The sequence below is a fragment of the Rhinopithecus bieti genome, unplaced genomic scaffold (genome assembly GCF_001698545.2).
Source record: "Rhinopithecus bieti isolate Rb0 unplaced genomic scaffold, ASM169854v2 scaffold_23826, whole genome shotgun sequence".
In the NCBI taxonomy this organism is placed as follows: Eukaryota; Metazoa; Chordata; class Mammalia; order Primates; family Cercopithecidae; genus Rhinopithecus; species Rhinopithecus bieti.
In genome coordinates, this window is record NW_016811267.1 from 1,039,425 (window position 1) to 1,063,051 (window position 23,627).

Sequence of the window (23,627 nt, forward strand, 5' to 3'; positions counted from 1 at the left end):
CCAAAGTGCTGGGATTACAGGCTTGAGCCACCGCGCCCGGCCGAACATACCTTTTTTAAAGCACAAAACTATACACATTTACTGAGGAAAAACAGGAAATGCCAAAACTATAAGGCAAAAGAAAACCACCTAAGAGAGGTGACCCCTTTCACTGCAGAGTGTTTCCTTCCAGGCTTGCCCTAGGCATTTTGTTTAGATTTTTAAAATCAGTGTCAAGGGGGCTGGAAGGGACTGGATAAACCTTTTGAGGAAAGACTCAAATGTCAAGAGTACCATCACAGTAAGCACTCTTTACACAGAAACTACTTCTAACCCCCTTTGCTCCACTTACAGAGGTTATTCAGATCACATCTCAATTTCAACTTTGGCATTCGAACTTAATTTGACCTCTGCAACATCTCAGAAAAGACCGTACCTATTATGGGCTGGGCATGGTGGCTCACGCCTATAATTCCAGCACTTTGGGAGGCCGAGGCGGGCAGATCACCTGAGGTCAGGAGTTCGAGACCAGCCTGGCCAACATGGTGAGACCCTGTCTCTAGTAAAAATACACAAATTAGCTGGGAGTGGTGGCAGGCGCCTGTAATCCCAGCTACTCTGGAGGCTGAGGCAGGAATCACTTGAGCCTGGGAGGAGGAGGTTGCAGTGAACTGAGACCATGTCACTGCACTCCAGCCTGGGCAACACAGTGAGACTCCATATTTAAAAAAAAAAAAGAAAAGAAAAGAAAGACCATACCTATTGTGATACACCAGGGTTTCTCAAATTTTGTTTCCTATTAGTATCATCTGGGGAACTTGGAAAAAATTCCAATAACCAGGCCAGGTGCAGTGGCTCACGCCTTTAATCCCAGCACTTTGGGAGGCCAAGGTGAGCAGATCACTTGATCTGAGGTGTTTGAGACCAGCCTGGGCAACATGGGGAAACCCCATCTGTACAAAAATTGCAAAATTAAGCCTGGCCAACATGGTGAAACCCCATCTTTACTAAAAATTACAAAAAAAAATGATCCGGGCCTGGTGGCACACATCTGTAGTCCCAGCTACTCAGGAGGCTGAGGTGGGAGGATCGCTTGAACCCAGGAGGCAGAGGTTGCAATGAGCTGCTGAGATTGCGCCACTGCACTCCAGCCTGGGTGACAGAGAGAGACCCTGTTTCAAAAAACAAACAAACAAACAAAAAGAGCAAAATTAGCTGGCCGTGATGACGCGCATCTGTAGTCCCAGCTGAGAATTGCTTGAGCCAAGGATGAGGAGGTTGCAGTGAGCCGAGATTGTGCCAGTGCACTCTGGTGACAGAATAAGACCCTGCCTCAAAAAAAAAAAAAAAAGGAAAAGAACAGAAAAAAGAAGGCCAGGCGCGGTGGCTTACACCTGTAATCCCAGCACTTTGGGAGGCTGAGGCGGATCACAAGGTCAGGAGATCAAGACCATCCTGGCCAACATGGTGAAACCCTGTCTCTACTAAAAGTACAAAAATTAGCTGGGCATGGTAGGCGCTTGTAGTCCCAGCTACTCAGGAGGCTGAGGCAGGAGAATCGCTTGAACCTGGGAGGCAGAGGTTGCAGTGAGCCAAGATCGTGTCACTGCACGCCAGCCTGGTGACAGAGTGAGACTGTCTCAAAATTAAAAAATAGAAAAGAAAAATCTCAATAACCAAACCCCAGCCCAGACCAATTAAAACGGAATCTCTATACATGGGTTTCAGGCCTCAGTGGTTCTTGTGTGTGTTGTGTTGGGGATGCTTTTGAGACCACCCACTCCTAACCTGTTCCCAGACCAAACTGAGGGTTGGACTTCTATTTCTCACAGCCCAATAATGAGACACAGATGAACTAGGAAGGGTTTTTATTTCTGTAACTGGTTACAGGGAAAAGGCCTGGAGAAAATATTACCAGACCAACTCAAAATTCCAAAGTCTTCCAGAGCTCATATACCTTCTAAGCTATATGTCTACGTGTAAGTGTGCATTCATTTAAAGACATGTTATTATAGTCTTTTAACCTATAACTAAGATCTGAGTCCTGAAGACCTTCCTCAAGCCTCAGCAAATTTACTTAATCTAAGTGGAGTCCAGGTGCTGGGGTGATTACCCTTATCTTGTCTCCTGCTAAATCATGGAGGTTTAGGGGAGTTCCTTCAAACCCCAGTAAACTTGTTTGTGGAGGCCTGAGGAGCTTCTTCAGACCTCCAGTAAAGTTTGTTTAATCCTAAAAGGGTCCTGCTAAGAATTCCTTCGTTATCTTGTCATGCCCCAAGGCCCAGGAAAAGCCTAGGCACAATTCTGGGTAGGCTTTTGTTACATCCCAGCCTTTGTATAAGGGCACTGGCTCTCTCATCTTGTAATATTTAACTTAACCCTTGTAATCCCAGCACTTTGGGAGGCCGAGGTGGGTGGATCACCTGAGGTCAGGAGTTTGAGACCAGCCTGGCCAGCATGGTGAAAGCCCGTCTCTACTAAAAATACAAAAATTAGCCAGGCATGGTGGCACGTGCCTGTAATCACAACCACTTGGGAGGCTGAGAGGCAGGAGAATTGCTTGAACCCGGGAGGCAGAGGTTGCAGTGAGCCGAGATGGTGCCATTGCACTCCAGCCTGAGTGACAGAGTGAGACTCCATCTCAAAAAAAGCAAAAAACAAAAAGCCTCTCTTGGCTGCTTGCTCTGTGCCTTGTGCAAGAATCCTTCCAGCCCAGGATCACTTAGTAGTCTTCAAACATTCTAGTTTGCTTCTCTAGAGTTTCGGTCACATTTCTATCCTAAGCAAAGACTATATAATTACCGAGTTGCAAAAATCATCTTTCCAAACGCCAAAACGGAGATAGGAGGGAAAATAAAAGATGTGAGAGGCAGGCATCCTGGGTAAACCACTCTGATATTGCAGGGTTGGGATCCCCAGGGTACTGTGATGGCTAACTGGAACAGAATACAGGTATTTCTCCAAAGCCCGAGAGTTCATAAAAGCAAATTAGATATGCTTCAATGGATTAATCAAGGGCCACCAGTTGCATTACCGACTACTAACTTCGCAGAAATGAAACACGGTACCCTGGGTCAAGGGTCAGTGAGACTGGTTTTCGTAACATTCCAGGCAATAAACAGGCATGCTCATTCACTGATAAATGTTGACAATGACAGGTAGTGACTGTTGATAAGGTTTGATTGCCATTCAGAAAGTCTGTTTGACCTCTGTCCAAGTAACCACGGCCTTACCTCTCCCTTTTGAGCTTATCACAATTGGTGACTGTACACTTGTTTCATAGACTTCCCCACTAGACTGTGAGCTCCATATGGCTGGGTCCCAGGTCGGTTTCACCACCAGGGTCTCTCGCCTAACTCGGCCCACGGGAGGCGGTTTTCAACTGCTCCTGGCTCCATAGCTCAGCCTGGCAGCGGCAACTGGGTGTCCTGATTTGGTCGGCCCCGCCTCCCAGGGCCTTACTTCCGGGATGCTTCAGGCGGGAGCAAGAAACATGGTCACATACAACGTAATGCGCCTGCGCACAGTCCGTCCTGCGCCTGCGCATTCCTGAGAGCGCCTCCCGGATCGGACATAACGGTCCCCGCGCGGCTCCCCGAACCGGAAGTGGAGGTGAGCTGTCGCGGGCGGCGCCCGGCCTTGCTCAACGCCTGGCAGTCCCCACAGTCGCTGCCGCTGCCGAGGCCTCCTGCAGCCACCATGTCCGCCAGCGCCGTCTACGTGCTGGACCTGAAGGGCAAGGTACCGAGGGCTCCCCACCCTCCCTGTTGCCAGGCAACCGGCGGGGGCCTCCGCCCGCGGGGACCCACCCTGTTGCTAGGTAACCGGCTTATGAGCCCCACCCTGGTGTGAGGCAAAGAGGCCGGTAGACCTCACCTGAGAGCCCCACCCTATTTCTGGGTAACCGGGCAGGGGTCTTAAGTGGGTAATCCCCGCCCTGTTGCTAGGTAACGCGGTGGGCTGCAGCCACCGCTTTGCCAGGTGAATGACTGCACCGCCCTCTGCTACCCGGCACCGGGGCCAGGGGCTCTGGACTCGGTGGAGGACCCAGAAGGGGGGTCGCAGCCGGCCTCGGAGCCAGGCAGGGCGTCCAGGGGCTGCGCGACCCTTGGCCGGGGGTGGCGAGGCGTGGCGGGGACTGGGTGCTCTCGAGCCAGTCCCGCCCTCTCAGGGCGTTGCAGCTTCTGTTTATCGTGCACTTTCTCTCAGTAGGAATCTCTCCACGTTCATTGCGATAGTGAGTTACGAGGGTTAGGTGAGGTGGATGGTGATCACGAGTACCATTTTATAGAGGGAGAAACTGAGGCACAGAGAGGTGAAGTAACCTGACCAAGGTCACAATGGTCACGGAGAAGTAGGAAGTCTAGGAGTCCGATCCAGAAACATTTGTTTATTTAGCTGATATCTGGGGAGCTCCTACTAATGCCAGGCAGGATAGTAAGCCTGGGGTCGATTTGTGTTTAGCAAAAAACAATCCCCCCCTTTTTTTTTTCTTTTTGAGATAGTGTCATGCTCAGTCGTCCAGTCTGGAGTGCAGTGATGCAATCTCCACTCACTGCAACCTCTGCCTTCTGGGTTCAAGCAATTCTCCTGCCTCAGCCTCCCAAGTAGCTGGCATTACAGGCACCCGCCACCACGCCCAGCTAAATTTTGCATTTTTAGTAGAGACGGAGTTTCACCATGTTGACCAGGCTGGTCTCGAACTCTTGACCTCAAGTGATCCAGCTGTCTCAGCCTCCCAAAGTGCTAGGATTACAGGCGTGAGTCACTGTGCCAGGGCTCAACAATCTGTGTTCTTATGATGTTCACAGGCTGATTGGGGAGGTGGATACCGATCTCCAAAAACACAAATAAATGTCAGTTGCAGTGGTGGGACAGGGCGGATGTGTTATACAGACAGTCAGCCTCAGCCCGGGGATGAGAAAGGGTTTCCCTAAGGAGGGGTGACAAATGGACCTGAGATACCAGGGAGCTGGACATAAACTAGAACCCGGGCATCTTCCCCAGAGGATCTGAGAAAACTTAAAGAAGGGATTGTCCCCGCCTTTTAGAAATGGTCCTCTGCCTTCTCCCAAGTCCATCCCAGGTGCAAGGCAAGTGGCTGCCTGGCCTGTTGCATGTAGAAGCAACAAGCACTGGTCCAACAATGTTAAACCCAACGTTGATCAGTGAGAGAAACAAACGTGGGTGTCAGGTCCTAGGTGAGGCGGGCAGGGGTGAGCCCTAAAGCAGCTGAGAGTGAAGAGGTGAAGTGGCTGCCCCTTCCTGCCCCACCTCACCCCCACACTTTCCTGAAGTCCCTTGAGTGGGTGCCTGCCCTGGAAGCCAACCAAAGCCAATAACTGGTGAGATCCAGTGCTGGGTTTCCTTCCCCCACCTTCTTGGAAGCAGGGAAGACACCCATCTTAGAGCATGCCAGGGGCTGGGTGTGTGCAGTGTACCCTGAGTCCTGGTGGCATGAGCCTTGCTTCCGCCCTGGCCACTGCCTCCCCAGAAGTGCCAGCAGGCTGCCTGTCTTGGCTGGCTTATTCCTTCAGCAAACATTTCATGAGCACCTAGGATGCACCCTGTCCTGTGCCAGGCATAGGGTGTCCATTGGCACTGTGGCTGTGGTGTTAGGGCTGAGCTCAAAACCCATCTCTGCTGCTCAGCTGTGTGACCTGGGACAGGCACCTTCTCTCTGAGCCTCGCTTTCCTCACCGGTCAAAAGAGGCTTGCATAGAGTTATTGTGCAGATTTGCTGAGCAGATGCGTGAGACAGGCTCAGCACCACCCATGGTCCATGTTAGCTTTCCCAGGCCTCTTGGTCTAGCAGGGGAGTCCCCTAGAAGCAGAGACATTACCACACAGTTGGATCCAGGCAGCCACAGGGGCAGGAACAAGGTCCCAAGTCCTGCAGTTGCTCAACCTCGTCTTTAGCCAGTGGAAGGTGGAGGTGGTTATGAAAGGCTCCCTGGAAGAGGGCAACGCCGGAAGTGGGTTTGGAAGGTGATCAGGCACTATCAGGTGGAAAAGAGGTATTGCAAGGGGCAGCCTGCTGGGGTTGCCGAACCAGAAGTCCTGGCTAATGCTGAGATGGGAGAGAGGGACCAAGGGGACCACTTCATTTCCAACAAGGAGCCACCGTGAGGAGACCATAGCCCAGAGAGGCATGATGAGACCTGCCTTTCAGAAAGCTCCCCAAGGCAGCCATGGGCTTCCCTCCCTCCCTCTGCAACCATGATGCCCTTTCTTATTCCACAACCCACGGACCTCCTGTTTCCAAAGTCAGCCTCGTGAGCCCACTGCATTTAATAAAAAATAAAGCACACTGAGGAATTCATGGCCACGTGTCTGGTCACCGAGGACACCGGCGTGGCCACACTGGGCTGGAAGGAAGCTCTCCTAGTAGGGAGCTTCTCCGCTTTATCTAGCTGGCTTCTTACACCACTAACCACCTCCTCTTCAGCGCTCCCTTCCGCCTCCGGGAGGCCGCGCTCTGGGGGGTTTCCTCCTGTTTCTCGCACTGCCTGCTCTCCTCCTTTTCTGCCCTCCTCAGGGCTGTGGAGCGGCTCGGGCCCACGCGTGCCTCCCCATGCTGTCACTCTTCCCAGGTGGGCTTCGACTCATGTCCATGGGCCGGTGACTCTTGACTTTGTCCACAGCACTTCTCTGGAGATCCACTGGCCTCTGGGACACTGGGAAGGTCCCGCCACCACCACAAATTCAGCATTTCTCTAAATGCATTTCCTGTACCTGCTCTCTCTCCATCTCAGTGATGCCATCACCCATTCAGCCATCTGCACTGGAGACCTGGACATTATCCTCGCTTCCTTTTTCTCCTCACCCCCGTATTCACTCCACAAATGTTTACTGAGCACCTACTATGGGCCAGGCCCCGTTCTGGGTGCTGGAACACAGCTGTGAATGAGACAGGAGTCATCACTGTTCTCAGGGGATGTCAGACAATAGACGAGGATACAAATAAATGTACAGCACAGCAGGTGATAGGGATAAAGCAGGGGTCAGGGTGCAGAGGGATGGGACATGATCTCAGAGCAAGCAGGAAGGACTTCTTTTTTTTTTTTTTTTTTTTGAGACAGAGTTATGTTCTATCACCCAGGCTGGAGTGCAATGGCACAACCTCAGCTCACTGCAACCTCTGCCTCCTGGGTTCAAGTGATTCTCCTGCCTTAGCCTCCCAAGTAGCTGGGGTTACAGTCATGTACCACCATACCTGGCTAATTTTGTATTTTTAATAGAGATGGGGTTTCACCATATTGATCAGGCTGGTCTCAAACTCCTGACCTCGTGATCCGCCCACCTCGGCCTCCCAAAGTGCTGGGATTACAGGCATGAGCCACTGCGCCCAGCTGGGAGGACTCTTAGAGGAGGTATCATTTGAGCTGAGGCTTGAGAAATGAGAAGAGCCAGGTCAGGGCAAAGGCCCAAGGTGGGAACAGATGTGGATCACTCAGAGACCAGCTAAGGGGCCAGGCTGGAGGGGAATGAACCAGGGCAGCGCAGGCAGAGAGGCGTCAGAGAGGCTGTGAGGAGCCAGACCATACCAGTCCTTGGGAGCCACAGGGACGGACTCGGGCTTTGTTCTCAGTGCCGGGGAGGCTGGGGTAGGTGGCAGTTCAACAGTGGGAGAGAGACTCCATCTGGCTTCTGTGTAGGAAAAGCCCCGTCACCCTTTGTGAGGAAGGACCTAGGGGGTCAAGAGTGACAGCGGGGGGGGGGGGGGGGGGCTGGTCCCTTAACACGTCATCACCTGCCTCCAATCAGTCCCACAGGCCACGAAGGAGATACTAGGAAAGGAAAGTGCCACCCTCCACCACCCCCAGTCTCTCCTTAAGAGAATAAAGGCAGTGTGTGATGAAATGCCAAGTTCTGAGGCAGTTGGTTCCCAGGATGGTCAGCACTGCAATGGCCTTCTCAGCGCGTTGCTGAGTCCTGCAGCTGGCTGTCCTGCAGGCCACAAGAGCTGCAGCTGCTCCAGGCAGCATCTCCAACCGCAGCCGTGCCCAGGCTAGCAAAACTTCCGACCTCCTTTTTTTCTTTAATGAGATGTAATTTGCATTAATAACCTGCACTTATCTAAAGTGTACAATTTGATGAGCTCAGTCATGTGGGAAGCCATAACTACACATTCCATCGCGCCCAAAAGCTTCCTCACGCCCTTTTGCTGTCCAGCCCCATCCCTAGGCAGCCACCGATGTGTTTTTCATCACCATTTTCTAGGCTTTTATACACGTGCAGTCATACAGGATGAGCGCTCATCTGTCTGGTTTCTCTCAGCCAGCACAGTGATTCTGATGCGCCCGTATATCGGGAGTCCAATCCCTTTCGTTGCTGAGGCGTGCTTCTCATGGTGTGCACGGACAGTTTGTTTCTAGTTCACCTGCTGAAGGACATCGGCATTGTTTCTAGTCTGGGTCTGTTTCAGTTAAAGCTGCTGTTAACATTCTCGTGCTAGTCTTTGTGCAGACATGTGGTTTCATTTCTCTTGGGTAAATACCAGAGAGAGGAATGACTGGATGGTATGGTAACACTGGGTTTCACTTTTTGAGAAACTGCCAGACTACACCAAAATAGCTGTCCCATTTTCCTTTCCTATCAGCAGTGGACAGGGTTTCTGGATGCTGTATATCCTGACCCACAGGCTATGAAAGAGAGAGACCAGGAAGAGGGCTTCTTCTCTTCAGGCCACCGGTAGACTTCAGTCAATACGAATCTTCAGCGGGAGTGGGCGCCCTGACACAGGCGGGAGAACAGGGTGTGTTGGCCCAGCAAAGGCTCTGAGAAGGTCTGCGTTGAGAGCTTGTGAGGCATTACTTAACCTGATGTCTTTGAATGATTCGGTCCTGGACCTTTGCCGCAGATTTCCCCTCTACCCTCACCCTGCAAAGAACTGCAGTGGCCCCTGTGGACGGTCACACTGGGAGATGCTCTTCTCCAGGAATTCCCTGGGGGATGGAGATCAGAACGGCGTCCAGTCCTGCTCTTTTGCGGATAGGGGCCATGACCAGAGTCCCCATAGGGAAGCAGGCTGGTGCATCTCACCCCCTGCCCCAAGCCCCTGGATTGTAGAACTGAAAATGCAAGCATCGTTCCTCTTCCTTCCCCACCCCAGGTGCTCATCTGCCGGAACTACCGTGGCGACGTGGACATGTCGGAGGTGGAGCACTTCATGCCCATCCTGATGGAGAAGGAGGAGGAGGGGATGCTGTCGCCCATCCTGGCCCACGGGGGGGTCCGTTTCATGTGGATCAAACACAACAACCTGTATCGTATCCCTTTACTGAGGCAGCTCCCAGGAGACTCCTGTGTCGGTGTTGGTGTGTGTGCACATCCACACGCCTTCAACCAGGACTGGTTTGTGCACAGCGGGAGCATTGGACACAGCTAAGCCCTCCCGGAGCTCCCTGCTGCCTGCAGAGACAGACAGAGAATGCACGATGACATGCGTGATGGGTGTGGGGAGAGGAGCAGGTGTGACTTGAACTCCTTTGGCCCAGGGGCCCAGGAAGGGAAGTGACACCCTGGAGGAAGCCTGCAGGGAGGCCTGGCTTCTGCCAGCTGGAGGGGCAGGCAGGCACTAGGCGTGGGTGAAGGCTCAGCAGGGGAAAGGCTCATTCCAGCAGCTGCAGTTGGGGTGGCTGGAGCCTTCGAGAGGGGGTGTGTGGCAGCAGTGAGGCTGGAGTGGTCAACGGGGTCTGGGGTCTCAAAGAACATCATCTGAAATGTGACAGGAAGTCTTTGGAGGCTTTTAGATGTGCATCTTCTGGAGGTTGGCTGCTGAGTGGGGCAAGACTGTGGGGACAGGAGAGGACATGGGTAGGTGAGGAGTAGGCTGGGGCCATCGTGCAGGTCGGAGGGGAAGTGGCCTGGACCATGGAGGGGTGGTAGGGTACAGAGAAGGGGAGAGACTCCTCACAGTCCTGCCCAGATCTCAGAGCCCCCCACCCTTCCTGTCCTTGGGCCCATGGGGAGACTTGGCCAAGCCAGTTTCTATCCAGGAGGTCTAACTGGCCACCCCACGGCTTTGGGCAGACCTGCAGGCCCATCTCAGTACCCACACTACTGTGGAAGGACCTGCTTTGAAGCCCACAGCCTAGTTTGAGCCCCAGCTCCAGCAGTTCGTGGAGGTGAATCCCTCACCTTCCCACAGTTCGGTGGGAACAACGACCCCTCGCTGCAGGACCATTCGGGTCAGTTGAGCTGACTTGTGCACATTGCTCCCAGCAGACATGGGCTCTCTGCCCTTTCCTGTGTTCTTGGAGACACTTGGGGCCTTGCCAGTACAGTGTGGCCAATGGGCCAGAACCTCCCCGGGAGCCCTTTGGAAATGCAGAATCCAGGACTGCACCCAGCCCTGCCCTGTCAGAATCTGCATTGTAGGAAGATCTGTTCCTGGTGACTCGTGTGCACATTCCCATGTGGGCCGTGCTGGTCCAGGGCTCCCTGTGGTGTGCCTCTGTGTATATTTCACCTGGGTCTGGAAGGCCCTGAGAATAGCTCTGAAGATGATCTTAGGTGGCTTTTAACCCAGGGAGCTGACAGTCCTCTGAAGCCGCCCAGGTATTGAGAGGAGGGTGAGGTGGCTGTGGTCCGAGCTCAGCAGGAGCCATCAGATCAGTTTCTGGTTGGGCCCCCACATTTCACACCTGGGCATCTAGGGAAGAAGCAGGGGGAGGGCTCACCCCTCTGGCTGAGTGGACATCCTTTCACCCCCAGCCGAGACAGTTCTCAGCAAGGCCGTGGCTGAGAGGCACCCACTGCCCCTGCTTGTAAAGCATCTGGGGAGGGCACGTTGCCAGGCAGCAGGAGGGAGGCCAGCGCTCGTTTGACTGGGCCAGCGTCCCTTTCCTGGGGCCCTGTGCTGTGCTGGGGTGAGGCGGGAAGAGAGAGGATACAGGCCCCGCCCTCCCTCCTAGAGCTCACCGCTGGGCAGACAAGCCAGGCGGCACAGACATGCTGTGAACAGGTATGTCCAGGGTGCAGTGCGTGGGCCTACAGAGGAAGAACCAGCCTTCTCTGGGGGCCCATTAGGGAAAAAGGAACAGGAAGCGCCCAGCACACACTGACGCTGGGAGGCAGGGGCTGGCTCCCGTGGTAGAAGGGAGCATCTGTGCCAGACATCTCACATACATTGCCTTGGTGAGTTCATTCACAGGCCCCCATTACACAGGAGAGAAATATTGAGGTTTCTCTAGAAAGGTTTATTTCATGGGCCAAGGCTTATGTTTCCAAAGACAGGAAGGGCTGAAGCCAGAATTGGCCCTGGCTACTTCCCGCAGAGTCTGGCCAGGGGACCCTGGACCTCATCAGGGTCATGACGAGGTGTCAGCTTTGGAGGAGCAGGGCCAGTGTGTCCTGCTTTCTGCTCCTGGAATGAGCCTCATTCCCTCCCTGCTCAGAGCAACTCCTCACCCAGCCACTGGGACAGGTGCCCTGTGCCACCTGCCATCCCTGTGATTCTCCATCTCAGTGAGTGCGCCCTGGGGCCTGGGAGCATGTCTTTCTGGTGACTCCTGTGTCCCAAGTGTAGCTTGGACCAGGAGCTTGGTAGCCTACCATAGGCCAAGTAAACGACTGGGAGTGGGGGTAGGGAAAGCTCTGAGGGTTGTAAGGGTTAGAAGGTCCCTCCATGAACTGGGATCTTCCAGGCAGCAGCCCCAGCCTCTGAATACTCCTTAACTCTGACCACCATGCAGTGGTTGCCACATCCAAGAAGAATGCATGCGTGTCACTGGTCTTCTCCTTCCTCTATAAGGTGGTGCAGGTGAGTCTCGCTCAGAGGGGCCGTGGGCTTGGGTGGCAGTTGTCTTGGCTCTGCTTGTGGACCTCCCCATACCTGGCCACCTTAGAGATAGCCATGGCCTCCCTAGGGAGTGCTGGGGCTGGAACCCCAGGAAGTGGCAAAGGGGAGCCCCAAACCCCCCCGCCATGCCTGTGGAATTCTGTAGCTCATGTTGCTCCCTGACCCTGGGGAAGAAAGGAAAGTGAACAGGAAAAGGTGGGGCTGAGCAGGGGTGCCCTGACCCTGGAAGGGACAAGCAAGTCCCCCAGCCAGCTTTGGAAGGATGTGGGGTGACCAGCTGATGGGGCTGGAATAACCAGCAGAGCTGCAGAGCTGAGCCAGCTCAGAATCTCCCAGGGGGCTCTCAAGGCACAGATGCCCGAGGCCCACCTTGGAGAGAGCTGACACGCCAGGCCCAGGCTGCCAGTGAGATGCAGACAGCAGCCAAGGCAGAGGTCCTGGGACAGGTGTGTATGTGGTGCAGCCAGGGAGGCCAGCATGCCTGTGGCAGAGTATGAGGCTGAGGTCAGCTGAGAAGAGGGCAGATTATACAAGAGTGTGGATTTCACTCAACTTCTGATGAAAGGTAGTGGAGTGCTTTAAGCAGGAGACTGACGAGACATGGTTTGATCTAAAGCAGCCTCTCTGACTGCTGAGCAAAAGGAGGACTTGAAGGCAGCCTGGAGGCCAGTGAGGAGGCTGCTGCTGGCTTCCCGGAGAGGATGAGCCTGGCTGAGGCGGGCTCTGGGGCTCAAGAAAGTGGGGAATAGGACCCAGGAGGCCTGTGCTGGGCCTGGGAAAGCTTTCATCCCTCACTGATGCCGCCTGTGTTGGGGAACAGGGGCAAGCCTGGGCGGCAAGGGCTTGGGGAAGGAGCTGAGGGTCACCTGGGAAGGCCCCATGTGCAGGCCAAGGGCTGCCTTCACTGGACCCGTGGTGCTGTCACAGGCGGGGCTGGGCTTGGCTGTGATACCTGTGGTTTCCAAGCAGAGGCCGGGCGATCACAGTCCTGAAGCACGCGGGGTCAGCAGATCAGAGGATGGGGGATGAGGGAAGGGGAAGGTCCTCACCCAAGAGTTGGGCAGTTCCTTTCTGCTTTAGTGACGCCCCTTCCTTCAGCATTCGTGCCTGCAAAAGTGCTTCTAACAGTCCCTCTTCTTTGGCGTCCCTTCCTTAACCTTCTGAGCTTTCCATTGAAATGGGGAAGATGGTAGCTCATCAGGTCCTCCCCTGAGTCACTCCAGACTCAGGAAGGGATGACAGTTACAGTCGCTCAGGAGGGGCTGCCTGCCTGGGAGTGTCTGGGCAGGGAAGAGAACGGGGACATCTGTAGCAGCTCTAGACTGGTCCCACCCCACAGCCAGCCACTGCTGTCCTCCTGCCCCATTACCTGGGTCCAGGGCCTGTAGCACGCCACCGAGCCTGGGAAGTGGGCTGTTGGTAGGACTTAGTGGGCAAATGAACGTGTGCAAGCGTTCATTCATTCCTCATCTGTCTGCTCAACGATCTGCCTCCCATCCCTCCCTCCCTCCCTCCCTCACCGCCACAGGTGTTTTCCGAGTACTTCAAGGAGCTGGAGGAGGAGAGCATCCGGGACAACTTTGTTATCATCTACGAGCTGCTGGACGAGCTCATGGACTTCGGCTACCCCCAGACCACCGACAGCAAGATCCTGCAGGAGTGAGTGGGCAGGGGTAGGGCCTGGGGCCAGGCCTGGGCAGTGTCATGACATCGATGTCATCAGGTGTGGAAACAGAAGGGGCAAATTTGTGTTCGTGTTGTCCCCCACCCACCTTCCACCTCCAGCCGTATTCGGGTTTTTACTAAGTTGCTTAGTGGTTTTAATTTGTTTCCTCCTCTATACCCCCACGTAACAGTGCTTTTCCTGCTCCTCGTATTTACTCTCCATCCGCACGGATGCCCTCGGTCCCTTGCTACTAAGGTAGCTCCTTTGTTTTTACTGTCATAAAATGAGACTGTGATCGAAATCTCTCCTCTTTGGAACCCTGCCCTTCAGACAGTAAGCAATGTGAATTAAGTGCTTCCTGGGGGCCAGGCCCCAGCACTTCACATTCACTCGATTCATAGCCTCCTAGCCTCCCCATTTACTGTCTCCCCGTTTTACAGGGGGTCAAGCAAACAGACTCCCCGAGAAGCCTGTGTTCCTAACCACTGCACTTGCTGCTCCCTCAGTGGGGTGGGGTCACCAGGTTACGCTCCGAGGCGGCAGTTCCATCCGCATGCTCAGCGGGGATGGGAAGCAGCTCACACGCACTTTTTGTTTTCCTCCCCAACATGGTCTTCTTGGCCCCCCAAAATGAGCACTTTAGACTCTATAACTTGAGCATGTTGGCTTTTGGAAATTGTGAAGATTTTCCTGTATGAAGCAGCCCCAGGTGAAACCACAGGCTGCCTTTTCTGGAGCTGCTGAAATCCAGGGGCTGTTTTCAAGGTGGCCAGAAACTGCCCTGCAGCCGCCCTGACCCTGCCGAAATGTCAGTGCCAGAAGCTTTGGCGTTGGTGCAGGTGCCACCTGCTTCATTCTGAGCATGTGGCCCCACAGGTACATCACTCAGGAAGGCCACAAGCTGGAAACAGGGGCCCCGCGGCCCCCAGCCACCGTCACCAACGCGGTGTCCTGGCGGTCCGAAGGCATCAAGTATCGGAAGAATGAGGTGTTCCTGGACGTCATTGAGTCTGTCAACCTCTTGGTAGGCCTCCTTTCTTTCCTTCTTCTGTGGGGTTTTATCTCCTCCATGATAGAAATAAACACAGCATTTTAAAACTGGCAAAGCCCCAAGAGCCATTCTGTGCGGTAACAAATAGTAGGATTCAGTTTGGGCCACTCATTGAAATGTGAATTTGTCGTATCTTTTTTTTGAGACTGAGTCTCATTCTGTTGCCCAGGCTGGAGTGCAGTGGCGCAATCTCGGCTCACTGCAACCTCCGCCTCCCAGGTTCAGGCGATTCTCCTGCCTCAGCCTCCTGATAGCCGGGATTACAGGCGCCCGCCACCATGCTCGGCTAAAGCTTGTTTTATCTTTATTAGCATTTATGCTGACTGAGAATCCATACATGCACATTATTTTTAAAAATTAGAAGCAGGGTATGAGGTTAGAAAGTGAAGGGCTCTTATCAGTCACCATGTACAGAAAAAAGAAAAAAAAAAAAGAAACCAAAGGGCTCCTACAATCAGAAAGATTAGGATTTATTCACCATCAGCCTCTCGGGCCTCATTCTGTAGATAGACAGAAACAAGTATGTTGGTTTTTCTATAAACCTGAGATCATAAGATGTGGTTCTCCTGCAACTTATTTTTTTGTTGTCGTTTGGGTTTTGATTTTGCGTTCAGTGTTACTGTTTTGTATATATTTGTTGTTGTTGTTGTTGTTTTTTGGTTTTTTTAATTATGAGGAAAGTTGACATTTTGAAAATGAATTTTAGCGCTTGTGCAGATTTGTGTACCCATCACCACACCCAAGACACAGAACCTCAAAACCTCCTCATGTTGCCCCTTCACAGCTCCACGCTCCCCTCTTGCCCATTTCCTGGCCGCCATCGATCTATTCTCCATCACTGGAGTCTTCATCGTGTTGTGATTGTCACACGAGCGGCATCATATGTCACTGTAGCTGTCTTTCTGAGATTGTCGTATGAATGGCGTCATACAGTCATGAGCTCTCAAGTCCAGCTTCTTTAACTCCTTCTAATTCTTGGCGATTCATCCAAATCCAATTGTTTTGTGTATCAAAAGTCTGTTCCCTTTTATATTTATTTGTATTTATTTTCTGTTCTGAACCACAGAAGGACATTTGGGTGGTTTTCCAATCTTTGGCAATTGTCAATAGAGTTGCTAGAAACATGTCGTGTCCAGGTTTATGTGTGGACATAAGTTTTCATCTCTCTAGGGTAAATACCCAGGAGTGGGATGGCTGGGTCACACGGTAAGTGTATGTTTACCTTTATAAGAAACTGCCAAACCATTGCCGTTTTGCATTCTCACCAGCAGCGGATGAGGGTTGTGATGACCCCACATCCTTGGTCGGTAGTTTTATTTTTGTCATCCTAATAGGTATGTAGTAGTATCTCAGCATAGTTGGGTGGTTTTTTTTTCTGAGATGCAGTCTCGCTCTCGTCGCCCAGGCTGCAGTGCAATGCTGCTATCTCTACTCACTGCAACCTCTGCCTCCCAGGCTCAAGCGATTCTCCTGCCTCAGCCTCCTGAGTAGCTGGGATTACAGGCGCCCACCACCAGGCCTGGCTCATTGTTGTATTTTTACTAGAGATGGGGTTTCACCATGTTGGCCAGGCTGGTTTCGAACTCCTGACCTCAGATGATCCACCTGCCTCTGCCTCCCAAAGTGCTGGGATTACAGGTATGAGCTACTGCGCCTGGCCTATTGCATTTTCTTAATGGCTACTAATGTTGAGCATTGCTTTACATGTTTCTTCGTCATCTGTATATCCTCTTTGGAGAAGTGTCTCTGTGCATCTTTTTAGCATTTTAAAATTGGATTATTTTTGTATAGTTGAGCCTTGACAATTCTTTGTATGTCCAGATAGAAGTCCTCTGTCAGATAGGTGCTTTGCAAGTATTTTCTCCCAGTCTGTAGCTTATCTTTTTATTCTCTTAGTAGTGTTTTTGTTTTGTTTTTTTTTAGCCAGAGTCTCACTTTGTAGCCCAGGCTGTAATACAAGTTGCATGATCTTGGCTCAGTGCAACCTCCGCCTCCCGGGTTCAAGTGATTCTCCAGCCTCAGCCTCCCAGGTAGCTGGGATTACAGGCGCATGCCACTGTGCCCAGCTAATTTTTGTATTTTTAGTAGAAACAGGGTTTTACCATGTTGGCCAGGGTGGTATCGAACTCCTGAGCTCAGGTGATCTGCCTGCCTCAGCCTCGCAAACTGTTGGGATTACAGGAGTCAGCCACCCTGCCTGGCCCCCAATACTATATTGAATATGAGTGGTAAGAGAGGGCATCTTTGTCTTATGCCGGTTTTCAAGGGGAATGCTTCCAGCTTTTGCCCATTCAGTATGATGTTGGCTGTGGATTTGTCGTAGATGGCTCTTACTATTTTAGGTATGTTCCTTCAAAACCTAGTTTGTTGGCTGGGCATGGTAGCTCACGCTATACTAAAAATAGGAAAATTAGCCAGGTGTGGTGATGTGTGCCTGTGATCCCAGCTACTCAGGTGGCTGAGGTGGGAGGATCACTTGAGCGCCAGAGGCGGAGGTTGCAGTGAGTCCAGATTGTGCCACTGCACTTCAGCCTGGGCGACAGAGCAAGACCCTGTCTCCAAAAAAAAAACAAAAACAAAAACCCAAAAAACCCTAGTTTGTTGAGAGTTTTTAACATGAAGAGATGTTGAATTTTATCGAAAACCTTTTCGGCATCTATTGAGATGATCATGTAGTTTCTGCCTTTAGTTCAGTTTATGTGATGAATCATGTTTATTGATTTGCATATATTGAACCAACCTTGAATCCCAGAGATAAAAAAGCCTTCTTGTTTGTGGTGGATTAGCTTTTTGATGTACTGCTGGATTCAGTTTGCTAGTATTTTGTTGAGGATTTTTGCATCAATGTTCATAAAGGATATTGGCCTGAAGTTTTTTTGTTGTTGCATCTCTGCCAGGTTTTGATATCAGGATGATGCTGGCCTCACAGAATGAGTTGAGGAGGAGTCCCTCCTCCTCAATTTTTTTGTAATCATTTCAGCAGGAATGGTACCAGCTCTTCTTTGTACATCTGATAGAATTCAGCTGTGAATCCATCTGGTCCAGGGCTTTTTTTGGTGGGTAGGCTATTTATTACTAATTCAATTTTGGAGCTCATTATTGGTCTGTTCAGAGATTCAGTTTCTTCCTGGTTCCATCTTGAAAGGGTATATGTGTCCAGGAAATTATCCATTTCTTCTAGATTTTCTAGTTAGTGTGCATAGAAGTGTTAATAATAGTCTCTGAGGGTTATTTGTATTTCTGTGGGATCAATGGTAATATCCCCTTTTTCGTTTCTAATTGTATTTATTTGGATTTTTTTTGTTATTAGTCTAACTAGCAGCCTGTGTATCTTATTCATTCTTTTAAAACACCAGCTCCTGGCTTACTTGATGTTTTGAATGGTGTTTTTGTGTCTCAGTCCTCTTCAGTTCAGCTGTGATTTTGGTTATTTCTTGTCTTCTGCTAGCTTTAGAGGTGGAGGCTTTTGCTTCATGAGTTCTTTTAGTTGTGATGTTAGGTTGTTAATTTGAGATCTTTCCAACTTTTTGATGTGGGCATGTAGTGCTGTAAATTTCTCTTAACACTGCCTTAGCTGTGTCCCAGAGATTCTGGTCTGTTGTGTCTTTGTTCTCATTCATTTCAAATAATTTCTTGACATCTGCCTTAATTTCATTATTTACCCAAAAGTCATTCGGGAGCAGGTTGTTTAATTTCCATGTAATTGTATGGCTTTGAGCGATTTTCTTCGTTTTGAATTCTGTTTTTATTGATTTGTGGTCTGAGAGAGTGGCTGGTGTGCTTTTGGTTCTTTTGCATTTGCTGAGGGTTGTTTTATGTCCAATTGCGTGGTTGTTTTTAGAGTATATGCCATGTACAGGTCAGATATGTTCTCTTGTTTTTGGGTGGAGAGTTCTGTAGATATCTGTCAGGTTCAGTTGATCCAGTGCTGAGTTAAGGTCTTGGATATCTTTGTTAATTTTTCTGCCGCGGTGATCTGTCTAATACTGTCAGTGGGGTGTTGAAGTCTTCCATTGATACTGTGTGGGAGTCTGAGTCTCCTTGTAGGTCTCTAAGAACTTGCTTTATGAATCTGGGTGCTCCTGTTGGCTGCATATTTATTTAGGATAGTTGGATCTTGTTGAATTGAATCCCTTATTATGCAATGCCCTTCTTTGTCTTTTTTCTATCTTTGTTGGCTTAAAGTCTGTTTTGTCTGAAATTAAGATTGCTACTCTGCTTTTGTCTGTTTTCTGTTTGCTTGGTAGACTTTTCTCCATTTTGAGTCTATGGGGGTTATTGCATCTGAGATGGGTCTTTTTTTTTTTCTTTTGAGGCAGAGTCTTGCTGTGTTGCCCAGGCTGGAGTGCAGTGGTGCAATCTCGGCTCACTGCAACCTCTGCCCCCCAGGTTCAAGCAATTCTCCTGCCTCAGCCTCCTGAGTAGTTGTGATTACAGGCATGCGCCACCACACCTGGCTAACTTTTGTATTTTTAGTAGAGACGGGGTTTCACCATGTTGGCCATGCTGATCTTGAACTCCTGACCTCAAGTGATCCACCTGCCTCAGCCTCCCAAAGTGCTGGGATATTACAGGCATGAGCCACTGTACCCAGCCAAGATGAGTGTCTTAAAGGCAGCATATCATTTGGTCTTACTTCTTTATCCAGCTCTTGCCACTCTGTGCCTTTCAATTGGGGCATTTAGCCCATTTACATTCAAGGTTAGTATTGATATGTGTGTATTTGATCCTGTCATTGTGTTGTTAGCTGTTCATTATGCTGACTTGTTTGTGTGGCTGCTCTATAGTGTCACTTGTCTGTATACTTAAGTGTGTTTTTGTAGTGGCTGGTAATGGCCTTTTCTTTTTTTTTTTTTTTTTGAGATGGAGTCTTGCTGCATAGCCCAGGCTGGAGTGCAATGGCATGATCTCAGCTCACTGCAACCTCTGCTTCCCAGGTTCAAGTGATTCTCCTGCCTCAGTCTCCCCAGTAGCTGGGTCTACAGGCACCTGCCACCATGCCTGGCTAATTTTGTTTTTGTATTTTTAGTAGAGACAGGGTTTCACTGTGTTAGCCAGGATGGTCTCCATCTCCTGACCTCGTGATCCACCTGCCTTGGCCTCCTAAAGTGCTGGGATTACAGGCGTGAGTCAGTGCATCCAGCTTATTTTATTTTATTTTATTTTATTTTGTTTGGTTTTGTTTTGTTTTGTTTTGTTTTTGAGATGGAGTCTTGCCCTGTCACCCAGGCTGGAGTGCAATGGCATGATCTCTGTTCACTGCAACCTCTGCCTTCCCGGCTCAAACTATTCTCCTGCCTTAGCCTCTTAAGTAGCTGGGATTACAGGTACCCACCACCATGCCCAGCTAATTTTTGTATTTTTAGTAGATATGGGGTTACACCATGTTGGCCAGGCTGGTGTCGAACTCCTCACCTCAGGGGATTCGCCTACCTCAGCCTCCCAAAGTGCTGGGATTAGAGGAAGGAGCCACCACACCCAGCCTTCTTTTCATATTTAGTGCTTCTGAAACAGGTAAGGCAGGTCTGCTGATAACAAATTCCCTCAGCATTTGCTTGTCTGAAAGGATCTTTTTTTCTTCTTCTTTTTTTTTTTTTTTTTTTTGAGACAGGGTCTCATTCTGTTGCTCATACTGGAGTGCAGTGGCATGATCATGGCTCACTGCAACCTCTACCTCCCTGGCACAAGCTATTCTCTGGCTTCAGCCTACCAAGTACCTGGGACTATAGGCAGGTACCACCACACCCAGCTAATTTATATATTTTTTGTAGAGATGGGGTTTTGCCATGTTTCCCAGGCTAGTCTCAAACTCCTGGATTCAGGCGTTCCACCCACCTCAGCCTCCTAAAGTGTGAGATTACAGGTGTGAGCCAGCACACCTGACTTGAAAATGATCTCATTTCTCCTTTGCTTATGAAGCTTAGTTTGGCCAGATGTGAAATTCTGGACTGGAATTTCTTTAAGAATGTTTAATATATTGGCCAGGAGTGGTGGCTCACACCTGTAATCCCAGCACTTTGGGAGGCTCATGCAGGGGGATCACCTGAGGTCAGGAGTTCAAGACCAGCCTGACCAACATGGTGAAACACGGTCTTTACTAAAAATACAAAAATTAGCTGCACGTGGTGGTACACGCCTGTAGTCCCAGCTACTTCGGAGGCTGAGGCAGAATTGCTTGAACCTGGGAGGCAGAGGTTGCAGTGAGCTGCGGAGATCCCACCCCTGCGTTCCAGCCTGGGCCACAGAATGAGACTCCATCTCAAAAAAAAGGGTGTTTAATATAGGCCCCCAATCTCTTCTGGCTTGTAGGGTTTCTGCTCAGAGGCCCACTGTTAGTCTGATGGGCTTCCCTTTGTAGGTGACCTGCTGTGTCTCTCTAGCTTCTTTCATTTTGACCCTGGACAATCTGATGATTACGTATTTTGGGGATGATCTTGGGAAGTATTTTGCAGGGGTTCTCTGCATTCCCTGATTTTGAATATTGGCCCTCTCTAGCTAGACTGGGGAAATTCTCACAGATGGTATCCTGAAATACGTTTTCCAAGTTGCTTCCTTTTCCCCTTCTCTTTCAGGGATACCAATGAGTTGTAAATTTGGTCTCTTTTAATCCCATGTTTCTCGGAGGCTTTGTCCATTCCTTTTCATTATTTTTTCTCTATTCTTATCTGACTGTCTTATTTCAGAAAGCCAGTCTTCAAGCTCTGAGATTCTTTCCTCAGCTTGGTCTATACTACTGTTAATACTTGTGATTACATTGTTAAATTCTTGTACTGTGTTTTTCAGCTGTATCAGGTCAGTTACATCCTTTTCTATCCTGGCTATTTTGTCTGCCAGCTCGTATACTGTTGTATTATAATTCTTAGCCTCCTTAGATTGGATTTCAATGTTCTCCTGAATCTCAATGATCTTTGTTCCTATCCATATTCTGAAGTCTATTTCTGTCATTTCAGCCATCTCAACCTAGTTAAGAACTCTTGCTGGAGAACTGCTGCAGTCGTTTGGAGGAAAGAGGATACGCTGGTTATTTGAGTTGTCAAGAGTCCTTGTGCTGGTTCTTTCTCATTTTTGTGGGCTGATATTCCTTCAGTCTTGGAAGTTGCTGTCTTTTGAATGGGTTTCTTTTTCCTTTATCCTATTTGATGACCCTGGGGGTTTGATTGTGTATAAGGTGGGTTCAGTTGGATGGCTTCATTATTGGACAATTTTAGGGGACCAAGGCTCAGTTCAGGACTCCTGAACTGCGTGCTCTAACTCTGGAGAACTGGTATCCAGCCCTGGCTTTGATCTCTGGCTCCTTCAGGTTAGAAACCTGCTCTGCTGGAGGGACCACACTGCTCCCAGACAACTGGTCACAACACTCCAATGGGTGGTGCCAGGCAAAGCACTTCGTAGGGTGGTGGCAGCGGGATCTGTCCTTGTTTGCATGTGCCAGCAGCAGCACGGCGGGGTGCATGCTCATCGGCTGTGACAGGGTGCTAGTGAATGTCAGGGAGCCAGCCTCTGGGAGGGCATTTGTAGCAGCAGCAGTGGTGGCAGTGTGGTTGGGGTGGTGGCAGGAGCCACGCTGGCAACTGTGCATCTGTTCGTTGGTGCCAATGGTAGGGTTAGCATGGGGGCGGGACGCTGGTGGATGCAGGACTGTGTGTGCCCTTTGTGCATGTTCACACTGGCAGCAGTGGCTGCTCAGGGCTGCATGTAGGTCCACTGTTTTCTCTGCCTAGTTTCCTGCGGGAGGCCCAGCATGGGTGGGGCACTGGCAGGGGTGGGGCTGGCAGGCTCTATGCTGCCAACACTCTGACAACAATGGTGGTGGGAGAGGAGAATGGGGGGCTGGGGTGCACTTACGCTGGCAACCAGTGGCACAGCAGGGTGCACACACAGGCATGCTGTTGGGGAAGGGTGGGCTAGGTCCACCTACACACACAACCAGCAAAACGATATTGAGGGTGGCTGTGGGCAAGAGCCTGCAGGCAAAACCACACGGGGGAGGCTTCAATGGGAGCAGGGCTCAGGCGGGCTAGTGTGTCCATGGGGCCGCTGTGCAGGAGTACTCCCCGTTCAGGTATAGTCTGCCAGTGCAGGAGCTCTGATGCTGCCCCAGGAGGTACCTGGGGATTGTACTGCAAGCAGGCTTGGCCAGGCTGGGGCCGCAGGAGAGGCCAGAAGACTGAGGGTTACTCAGGTCCGACCAGCCCCATCTGATGGGCAAGACTACCCTAGAGAGTTCAGGTCTGACAGTTCCCCTAGGGCTAAAGTCTCCTGTGAGAGCAAGTCAAGCCTAGGGGATGGACGTCCTCGCTGTGCTCCACCCTTGATGCAGGGGGTTTCTGCATCAAACCCCCTGGCCTGGCTCAGGCTGGAGTTCTGCCCCGACTGAGGTAGGAGGCAGAACTCGACGTAGGAGGTGAGGCTTCACACCAGACCAAATTGAGGACTAGCTGAAACAGGTCAGGGCAGAGGCGCCTCCCCATAAGACCCACCCCACAGTCTGCTGTCAGTTTACCACTGCCATGGCAACACTTGGAAGTTACTGTCCCTTTTCATGGCAATGACCCAACCACCCAGAAGCTACCACCTACATTCTAGAAATTTCTTTATAAACTGTCCCTTAATTTGCATATAAGTAAAAGTCAGTATAAATGTGACTGCAGAGCTGCCTCTGAGCTGCTGCTCTGGGCGTGCTGCCCATGGGGTAGCCCCACTTCACAGGGAGCAGTGCCTCTGCTGCTGTGCATGGGTCTGTTTTACTAAAAGTTCTGTGTATCACCACTGGCTCGCCCTTGAGTTCTTTCCTGGGTGAAGCCAAGAACCCTCCTGGGCTGTCTCAGTTTTGGGGCTCACCTGCCCTGCATCACTACCACTTTTTTTTTTTTTTTTTTTTGAGACGGAGTCTCGCTCTGTCGCCCAGGCTGGAGTGCAGTGGCCGGATCTCAGCTCACTGCAAGCTCCGCCTCCCGGGTTTACGCCATTCTCCTGCCTCAGCCTCCCGAGTAGCTGGGACTACAGGCGCCCGCCACCTCGCTTGGCTAGTTTTTTTTGTGTGTGTGTGTATTTTTTTTTTTTTTAGTAGAGACGGGGTTTCACTGTGTTAGCCAGGATGGTCTCGATCTCCTGACCTCGTGATC

The 23,627-nt window shown here is 50.9% G+C and overlaps 1 protein-coding gene across 2 annotated transcripts in view; it reads left to right on the forward strand.

The window, feature by feature from the left end:
- Positions 1-3,252: 3,252 nt before the first annotated feature.
- The window catches only part of AP1M1 (adaptor related protein complex 1 subunit mu 1), a 39,528-nt gene continuing 19,153 nt past the window's right edge, over positions 3,253-23,627 (forward strand). The window contains exons 1-5 of one of the 2 annotated variants that reach the window (XM_017893688.1): positions 3,253-3,720; positions 9,095-9,251; positions 11,679-11,746; positions 13,314-13,444; positions 14,328-14,475. In XM_017893688.1, the coding sequence (XP_017749177.1) occupies positions 3,679-3,720; positions 9,095-9,251; positions 11,679-11,746; positions 13,314-13,444; positions 14,328-14,475 (546 nt within the window). In that variant the 5' untranslated portion in view covers positions 3,253-3,678. The remainder of the gene's footprint in view (positions 3,721-9,094; positions 9,252-11,678; positions 11,747-13,313; positions 13,445-14,327; positions 14,476-23,627) is intronic. The other variant, XM_017893689.1, reaches the window with a different exon arrangement.